The sequence below is a fragment of the Ctenocephalides felis genome, unplaced genomic scaffold (assembly GCF_003426905.1).
Source record: "Ctenocephalides felis isolate EL2017-DRISC unplaced genomic scaffold, ASM342690v1 CF-g0.4_SCAFFOLD_01170, whole genome shotgun sequence".
In the NCBI taxonomy this organism is placed as follows: Eukaryota; Metazoa; Arthropoda; class Insecta; order Siphonaptera; family Pulicidae; genus Ctenocephalides; species Ctenocephalides felis.
The window spans coordinates 24,643,700-24,654,043 of NW_020537324.1; the positions used below are offsets into that span (position 1 = coordinate 24,643,700).

Sequence of the window (10,344 nt, forward strand, 5' to 3'; positions counted from 1 at the left end):
CATAGACCTTATAATGTTTAAACCGACTTTTACAGCTGGATTTGATTTTATGTACATTTATTTCACAGGGCAAATATTATTAATATCATTTCTTACAAAATTATCAGTCTCCACAACTGCCCATCTGCCATTATATTATTAAAACTAGTGGGGCGCATGGCATCGTGCCTTAAGGCAAATTGCTGGAACTTCCCGTACCAATTTTTTTTTTAACAAGTTTAACATTTTTGAAAAAAAAATTACTCTGAAAAAATTAGATTTTTGAGAAACTATAAATTTTTGACAAAAACTTACTTTTTTTGAAAAAAAAAGACTTTTTGAAGAAGAATTTATTTTGAAATATTTTGGAAATTCTGAACTCTTTTTCAAAGCAATCATACTGCTTTAACTGCATAGAGACGAAATATCGAAGCACGTAAGCGCCGCGTCGCCGTCTAACGGATAAACACTGGTACGGAACCCATAGGAATGTAAACAAAATTTATACTTATTGTTAAAATCTCTATAAAATATCTGATAATTTGATGTGCATATGTCTAATGATTATTTTTGACCGCCAGATGGCATTTTTTTCCCTTTTTTTTACTAGATCTCCGAAACCGCTAGACCTACCTTCATGAACTTTTGATCAGTTCTTCATCTTGTTAATAAAAGTAAAATGGTTTTTGATTTATTCAAATCGGACGCTTCGTACTCTTAAAAACTGAGTTATCGTTTTTGACACTTTTTACCCAATATCTTCGGAAACCCCTCTGCCAAAAACCAATCAGCACGTCTCCTTATCAATACGAATCGAATGTTTTTTGAATTATTCAATTCGCTTCATCCGTGTTCCCGAAATCGTCGACGAAAATTTGTATCCGAACACACACACATACACGCACACACACACATATACACACACATACATTCATTTTTTCTAAGGTATGCCAAAATGTTCAGAAGGTTTTGAAACGTAAAGATATATAAAAATTTTCATTTTCGATTTTTTTGCGATTGCTATAACTTGCCCTACGGGAAGTTAATAAAACATATGACATATGATATTTAATCAATCGGGAAAGTTCACGATTGTTCGCGTTCTATGTTGGAGCACTTATTTTGCGCTCGACTAGCAGTCCAATGTATAAGGTCTATGGTCATTATACATCAATTATTCAACAAATGGGAATGTTTTAAATTCTCATGTATCTTGAAATAATTTTTACCAAGCATTGACCACTGTCTCCTTGGATCCCTAACGCAGTCCCTTGTGACATTCCAATCCCTTCGCTGCCACAATCCCGACCTTGTCCGACTCATGAGTACGCCTGTGTCAGGCCCGACGTGCGTATAGTCCTCGCGGCCGGAATTCAGCAATCGTGTCCCCTTGTGTTGTGTTGTGTCCCACTGACGAAGGATACCAAGGGGCCCCAGACGCGGCAACAGACTCAACCTCAAATGGCAGCCACGAACCAAATAGACGCGCGCGGGCCATACCGAATTTTTGCCCAACGTCGAATGCCGACGTCACTGGTTTGTATATAGTTATTGTCTGAAAAAAAACAACAGATAAAGAATGAAACTGTAACATGATAATAACGATCACAATACGATGGGTCATGTTTTTACCAATGACGCATCGTCTTGATGAAATTGTAACAGACTTGAATTCGTTACACCTAATATCATTCGATTATTCAGAAGCACATTTACGCACGTGTTTTTGTCATGCATGCTTAAAATTTTACATTTGCTTCAAATGATACTCATGTGATTGATTTTTTTCAAATCATTGAATCAAACAGATCCATCGTTAGTGCTCATTTTAAATAAATTGTAGTGTAACAAAAACTCATTTTCAAGACAATAACTGCTAAACCTACATATTTTCAACAGTCTCCAAATCAAAATCTAGTCTTTTTAGGAAATTCAATAAAAGCTCTTTCTAGGTATACACTAAGGGCCGATTCTGCCGTAAAATAGACCAATGCTAAATAGTAGCTAAATTAAGTAAAGCTTCTTATAAAAAATAGTACTTAATACTGTAAAAATTCTATGGTGTAGGTTTTAGATAGAAAACCTACGCATATATGTCAAGAAAAACAATGTTATCATAACTGCATCTTTGTGATTTGTTATAATAACTTATGAGTGATGTTGCATTTTATGTATAAACCGCCTGATTGCACAGCAACTACATAGAATTTTGACAATATTTAGTACCATTTTGTTGAGAAGTGCTACGTATCACAGCCCTTACGTAACTTACATTGGTCTATTTTGCGGCCAAATCGGCCACTAAATAGATATTTTTGTTCAATAATTTCATCCATGTTACTTTAAAAAATATTTAACCTTTTTATATTATATATGCTACATGTTATAAAATATACGACGTATTAGAACACAAAAGTACGCTTTTAAAATTATTTAAAAAACAACGTTTTATCACGTTATGTATCTTTTACGACTTGTATGAATGACATTTCGCAGATTTCCAATCAGATTTAATCATCTGTTTGCTTAAAAATAACAACAAATATAATCGCTGTTTTTCATACAAGTCGAACAAAAGTCATATGCTATTTATAAAATTTTACCACACCCACGATGATAACAGAACCTGATTTTATCAGTAATGAATGTCGCCTAATGATGTCATGCCGCTTGTTTCAGGAGTGATGCAAGCGTCCGGAACAAATGGTGCGAAGCTTGACAAACGCTATTCGCCTAGTTTCCGGGAAATGGACGTGCCTGTCAGAAAAAGTTCCACCAGTACGGGAAAAAGAAAACGCGATGACATACTCAGGTGAGATGCGTTATATCGTTAATGTATTGCATTTGGTTAAACACGTTTACGAAGACCATGTCACAAGATCCATCAATCTAATCACTTTTGCGTTGAATAAAAGATACTGCTTTCATGATTGATTTATAAATAATGCTTGAAGCACAAATGATAATTGTAATGTTTTTCGCTATTTGCTATTTGTTTATTAAAATGTAAAATATATGACGCACAAAAGCTTAAGGAACTTATTGGCGTATTTGCTTTCGAAAGCTGTCTAGAATTTGCATAGCTTCTTTAAAAAAAGAATATATGTACAGTGGTACCCCGACTTACGAGTGACCTGACATACGAGTGTTTCGAGATACGAGTCGCTTAAGAGCGATTCGTTGCTTCGACATGCGTGCAAAATTCCACATACGAGCTTTGCTCGAGTAAGAGTTTACAGAAAAATGAAAATATAAAAAATTTTGTCTGTTGTATCAATGATTTATTTACCATAGTAATATTTTGTTTTTTTATGATAGTAAATTTCATAGTTAGTCATTTTAATTAATATTAATTCTGTAGTAACAATTTACCTACGCGAATATATCCAGAATTATTTTAACGTGTGAAATTTTAACAATAAATTAATAGTGGTTGTACAATTATATATGTTGAGTTCCTTATCATTGCTCTTTGTACATTTACAAGATATTATTTACTTTTATAACCATGGTCCAAAGAATATGGCCATATTTCTTGAATTAAAACGAGAAATTATTAAAAAATTTGAGGATGGCGAGGATTTATGTAAGTAACACATCATAAATGTGTACTGTATTTAAAAATGAGTTGATTAGGCTATAAACTTTATTACAAGAAAACGGCCCGGCCGATCTTTACCAAAAACTAATCAGCACGATTCCCAACTAATATCGATCGAATGATTTTTGAGTTTTCAAAATAGATTCAGAATTGCGGGCTAAAACGTGGATAATTTTTTTTTTACTTTTCTGCAATTTACAAAGAAACGGCCCGGCCGATCGTCGCACAAACTCAGAATCTCTAGTCCTCATCTAGATACATCGATCGGCTTTTAAATTGTTTACATCGGTTCTTCCGTTTTGGAGAAATCGTCGATTTACGGCAAAAAATGTGTTCGCACACACACACACACACATACTTTTTCGTCTCATTTCGTCTCATTCGATTCAGAATGGCTTGAAACGTCGAGAAAACATAAAACTCTAGCTAAGCGTCTTACAATAATTTATAAGCAGCTTTTTGAGCTCTAAAATTTTGCTGATAGAAATCACCTCGAAAAACATTTTCAACAAAAAAAGTCTACACTTTTCCGAAATATATTGAATTGACAGGGAAATAATTAATTTAATATTATTTTATTATAAATTTTTATTCTGCAATCTGTCGTTTTTCTTCATTCATTCAAAATACTAACTAAAGAAATAGAAGTAACACCCAACGGCGTATATACTAAAACAACTTAATAAATAGTAAATTTTAATTAAACACATTTGAAAACGTCCTAGAACGAATTAATGGCATTCTAATGTATTTAAATAAGAAAAATTGCTTCGAGATACGAGCGATTCGACATACGAGCGTGGTACCACTGTACATATATGACTGTATACATTTGTGTTATTTGATATTTTAAATATATATAGTAGGGAGATTACATTTGAGTATCACGCCAAATTGGTCAGATCATAAAATGCTTATAATGCTTATTGAATAATATTAAAAAATCTGATAGAATTTTAAGTATTAAAAGTCTGGATAATGCTGGTGCTTAAAATTAGATTGGTGATACTTATCAATACAGATAATTATGTCAAGATAAAATGCATTATATAAAAACAGTCATGCATGGTATTTTGTTTAAATATGATTTCATATAATTTAGTTTGCACGTGAATTGATTACAATAGATGAGTTAATGCTTTTCATTGTTTGCCTTGTAGCTGATTTTGATTTGCTTGATTTTGCATCTTTTTATCGATTTCAGTGAACATTGTTTGCGTGTATCGCGATCAGCATCTTTTATTTTGTCGTAAAAGTGATTGGCTTTTCATGTGTCCCATTTTGTCATTGCCAAACTATGTGATCTTGCCTCATGATTTCAGCTACACTTTCATGCTGTCCGCGGTCCATGCGGAATTCACACCACGAATTCACTTCCATAGGAACTTGTATTAGTCTAGAAATAACCATTAAAATACCCATGATCGGTAATTTTTATATATTTTTTTCTTTATCTTCCTTTTCTCATATTATTATATGATATGTCATTGTGTTTGTCATTATTATGCTAATCTGATGTATTGTGTATGCAACGGTTTATTAAATATATAGATATAAATATTTGATGGTGTTTTTTGATTTTTTTATATATATTTATTTTGAAACGTATTGCAGAACATATACATATATGATGTAAAATACACTTAGAAAGTATGTAAACTACATCTGATTTATATCAATATAATAAAATGCAATGAGAGTTGGCTATATATTGCTTATATTAATTGCTAGTACCATATTGTGTTATACATTGTGTGAATACATTGTGTAAATAGTATATAAGTACCTATATATCAACACATAATGAATACTGCTTAGATGAATAAACGAAATTACAAAATAAACCGAATGTATTATTTGTTTTATTATTAATATTTAAGCGATGGTTAGTGTTTGAATTACTGAATAATAATCGAACAATCAAATCTTAATTTACAGGATGAAAGTACACAGAAATGGAAATGCTTCAGAAGTTCTGAAAAGTATCTCCCAGCTCGATAATAGTAATAAACAATGTAAGTAGATGCAAAAGCAAATTTACTAAAATTAATTCATATAACTCACTAACTCATATTTAACCCTTTCGCTGCTAGCGTCGTCGATAGACGACATCCAGTAATCGACTTTTACTTTAAGATTTATCAATCTGAAATAAATTACTGAGGATTCCAATTTGTTATTTAGATTTGTGAGAGATTGATTTTGAAATTTATTTTTATTACTGATTGTAAAATGTTAAAATATGTATGTTTGTAGCAAAAGGGTTAACTTTCTTATAATGATAATAATATAAAATCATGTTTTCAGTACGACGAGGAGTATGTATAGTAACATAATAATAGTTTTCTAGCGTTTAGTGTTAGATTATATTTTGTTACTTTGCAGCTTTGTTAACACTTTAATCGCCATGCCAATCATATGTGTCTGACTCTAAAAAATATTTCATTAGTGATGTCAGACATATATGTCTAACGGATGTCTGACACAAACGATGCATTTGCAGTATGTTTCAAAATCTTGGCCTATCAAGAATAAAATCTGGAAATTTCTTGGGTTACTACGAGAAATTTCGACAAAAAGTTTGAATATAGGGCCATGTCAGCCTTTTATGTGTATGTACATTTTTCAGAAATTTTGCCAAAAAAAATTTCTTCGATTCATTAAGTTTCCTTATCAAGATACATGTTAACTAAATTATATAATTAAGTTACCATGGTCAAAAAGTTTTCTGGTTTTATCGTGGCGATTAACGTGTGTTAATAATAGTCATTAAGATTTTTTAAACAATGTTTATTTCTTTTACCAAAAATATAGCTTAACAATACCTTGGTTTAATTTTTTATGATAATTCTATATATCCACAATTGTACAAAAATGTTTAAATATCAATTACCACGCATGATGAGATTGCAATTAATTTTCTAGTTCTTTGGTCTAATTTTATCATCTTCCAGATTTTTTAATGCTGGAGAACATCACATCTTCGTATCGGCAACCTTGTATCTTAGACCTTAAGATGGGTACCAGGCAGCACGGAGACGATGCCTCGGCAGAAAAACGTTCCAAGCAGATGGCAAAATGTGCAGCTTCCACCTCTGCCGCCCTTGGTGTCCGTCTTTGTGGAATGCAAGTATATCATGCTGATTTGGACCATTACGTAAAACGTGATAAATATTGGGGAAGAGAATTAAATGAAGAAGGTCTTAAAGCTGCTTTAAGGACTTTCTTTTATAATGGGTTTCGTCTCAGGACAGATATCATAAATCGTGTTATGAAGAGACTTGTACTACTAAGGAAGGCTATAGAGAGGCAGAGTAGTTTTCGGTTTTATTCTTGGTGAGTGGCACAATTTGAAAATAATAATTTGCAAAGTACATGATAATGTACAAATGCACAAATTGAAAATATTAATCATGATGAAATATTTTTTATAGTTCCATTTATAAATGTCTGCGATTTTATTTACGACCTGCAATGATATAACATGTTCTGTTCTGTTCTGTTCTATAAAATATTATTGTTTTCTTATTGGTTTTTATGATTTATAAAAAAGTTCATCGATGTCATATTTCAAGATTTTTGTAAAGACATGTATCGAATATTTTACACACAAACGCATGCACACACAAACATCTAGATATAATTGTATGCGGAATTTTATATTATGAGAGGAACAAATATTAAATAGGTGAATATAAACAACTACACCATTCTAATTTACAAAATTAATTTCTTAAATTTAAATTACAGATGTTTCGGAATCGTGATATGTCTCATCATCTAACAAATTATAAAATACTTATTGTTCGTAAATCTCGTTAAACTATGAATAAACTACCAACTTTACTATCACAAAGCTTGACACTGTTCTGAATATGTGAAAATGGGTGTGGGAATAATTATAACAATATCATAAGAGCTAAGTTTTAATGATCAATACAAGATCTAAGAAGTTTAACTAATATCATTACGTTTAAAGGCGATCATTCTAGCCCCCATTCAGTGTAAAATATTATAGTAATAATATTATAGTAATTGGGTTTATGCACTGTAGTAATACTTATTCGTAATTTTTGTGTTAACATCACCAAATCAACAAACAACAGAAATAAAGAATACTCATAATTATTAAAAAAAAACTTCAATACACATTACTGTGCTGTGTCTAGAAATAATAGTACTGCAATATTGAAAAAACTAGCAATCAATTCGCGAAATTGAAAATGGTCGAATACTTTTGCTTTCCTAGTAAGTTTAGATACTTCATATATGTCATCATTTAGTAAATTAAACCAGGAAACTCCAAAACACACAATTTCAAATAATATTTTTAAAAATTAAAAACCCATTTAACAAAAATCACCGAAATATTTAATATTTCAAAAGAAACACTGACAAAAGATCATTCTGAATGAAAAGGCGAACTTCTCTTTTGATAAAGATAGATTAAGTATAATTGTTTTGTTGAAATATTTAGGAGGTTTATTTTTGTTTTGAAATATTACTTGTTGTTCTGTGTTTTTTGTGAATTAAATTTTTCATTTTCAGAAACATTCATGTTCCAAATTTTATACTTTGGCTTTCCTGGTTCGATTAACTGAATGATGCATGCTGTTCGATCAACTGAATGATGATAGTGTCGAAACGCATAAATTGAGAAGTGAAAATTATTTTACCTTTATTAATTCGACGAATCCGATTAAATATGTTTTAATTTCGAAAAAAAAAACAATAAATATATATATATATATATATATATATATATATATATCATAGAATTTTGTGATATGAGTGATATGACATTATAATAATATCCATCCTTCTCATTTTATCTTCGACACTTAAGATTTGATTTCAAATATTTATGTATATATTCACATGTTTAGTACTGTGCCAAGCAATGTAAGAGATAGTTGGTGTTTTATGTTTTTTAAAAACTAAATATAATTTAAATAAAATATTAAATAATGTATTAGTATATATTTTTTACTATTTTGAAATCACACTGAAGATGAGGCATACCATGGTCTCGAAACGTCTGTAATTATTAAATAAAGTGTGTGGTAAAAGAGTGTTGGGTTGATCATATTTAACATTATATATATATATATATATATATATATATATATATATATATCAATTATTTTATATACATTTGTTTTGACAACATTTTGTATCTGTTTTTAGTTCGCTGCTGGTCGTGTATGAAGGGCATTCGGACGTTTCTTCTTTATTATTACGCAATAACGAGTATTTGACGGCTAATTCTATGCAAGATGATTGTTGTTTCGAACCTGAATCTAGCAGTTATGACGGTCCCAGTGGCCCACGTGTTTGCTGCTATGACGCGGATGCATCCAACTCATCCGCCGATCTCAATCTCTCATCTTCCCATGATGAATTGTCGCAAGAATCACATAGAAGTTTTCGCAAAGTGCTTTTATCCAAAATGGAGTATTACGATGAAGCTTTGTGCGCTGACTCTCACAGCCGCGGTTATGCTGATGCCGTAGCACGCGGTACAAAAGACGCTGATGATTCTTCTAATTTCTATCCAATTAACGAAGAGACTGTTTTTCCTGAATCACATTCCCCAGAAGTCTCAGGCACGAGTCCGATGTCGATAGACTCCTGGACAGTATACTCAGGTAATTCTAGCGACGACATGTGTTTAGTGAGAACGGATATGCACAGTTCCGATGATACCAACTCGGATTTCGAGCAGACAGATGTATATTTGAAAAGACACCGTATGGAACTGCCATTTACGAATGGAGCTGTAGATCATGCTGATAGTAATGTTAAATTAAAGAAAAAACAGAGAAGTAAAGATGGTAAGAGCTCACAGAAAGCTTCGAGCAAACCTATCACGTTGAACGTTCAGAACGGAATCAAACGTAAAAGTTTGCGAAAAACTGCTAGCAGTAACTCCAGCGGAGAAAAGGTTGATGTTCGAGTTATTGATTTTGCCCATACAACATTTGTCAATAAAAATGGCTCGACGAGCGCTAACACAACTGTTCACCACGGCCCTGACTGTGGGTTCCTTACAGGAGTTGACAGTCTTAGAAGACTACTTCAAGAAATTTTAGATGAAGATTAAATGTGATCTCATAGGGGATAAATAAGAATAATTATCTAAGTAAGCGGACGTGTGAAATTTCAAATGAGTATATGTGTGTTCGGACATTTTATAAAAATGCGAAATAAAGTTCTTCCTTGTCAGTAGGACACTTGAATATAATATATTAAACTTGGTGATGGAATAGTATTAATATATTTTCCATAAACACTTACGTTTGATAAAAAGTTTCGGTGCCTCCAACATAGGAACAATAAAATTATACTTACGAGATTTATACAAAATAAACTTAATATACAATTTTTTGGTTATAATAAGACTAATTTAAAAATGATGCGGTTAATATATGAATATAAAATTGTTACATGAATTATTAATTCTAGCTAGAAATCTATTTATGTATGTTGTCCTTACTTAATTTATAAAGTTTTCTTGTGAAACGTAATTCTAATTCCGCATCATTCCATTAATTTAATGAAATTATTTAACCGGTAATGATGTATCATCAGCTATAAGTTTTTATACAAAAATTACAGTCTCGGTAATTCGAGAGCCAAATATATATTTTTTTATTTTAAAAAGAGATGTATCTATATGGAATAGTACAGTATTAATTTCAAAGGTTTTATGTTTACATTTTGATCCGAATCAATGACACAGACATAAGATTTTTTATGCTTAG

At 31.4% G+C, this 10,344-nt stretch overlaps 1 protein-coding gene across 1 annotated transcript in view; it reads left to right on the forward strand.

The window, feature by feature from the left end:
* The window catches only part of LOC113365763 (inositol hexakisphosphate kinase 1-like), a 140,201-nt gene extending 130,275 nt beyond the window's left edge, over positions 1–9,926 (forward strand). Inside the window, exons 4-7 of the mRNA XM_026607304.1 lie at positions 2,659–2,791; positions 5,519–5,595; positions 6,535–6,916; positions 8,768–9,926. Coding sequence (XP_026463089.1) covers positions 2,659–2,791; positions 5,519–5,595; positions 6,535–6,916; positions 8,768–9,683 — 1,508 coding nt within the window. The 3' untranslated portion in view covers positions 9,684–9,926. The remainder of the gene's footprint in view (positions 1–2,658; positions 2,792–5,518; positions 5,596–6,534; positions 6,917–8,767) is intronic.
* Positions 9,927–10,344: the final 418 nt, after the last annotated feature.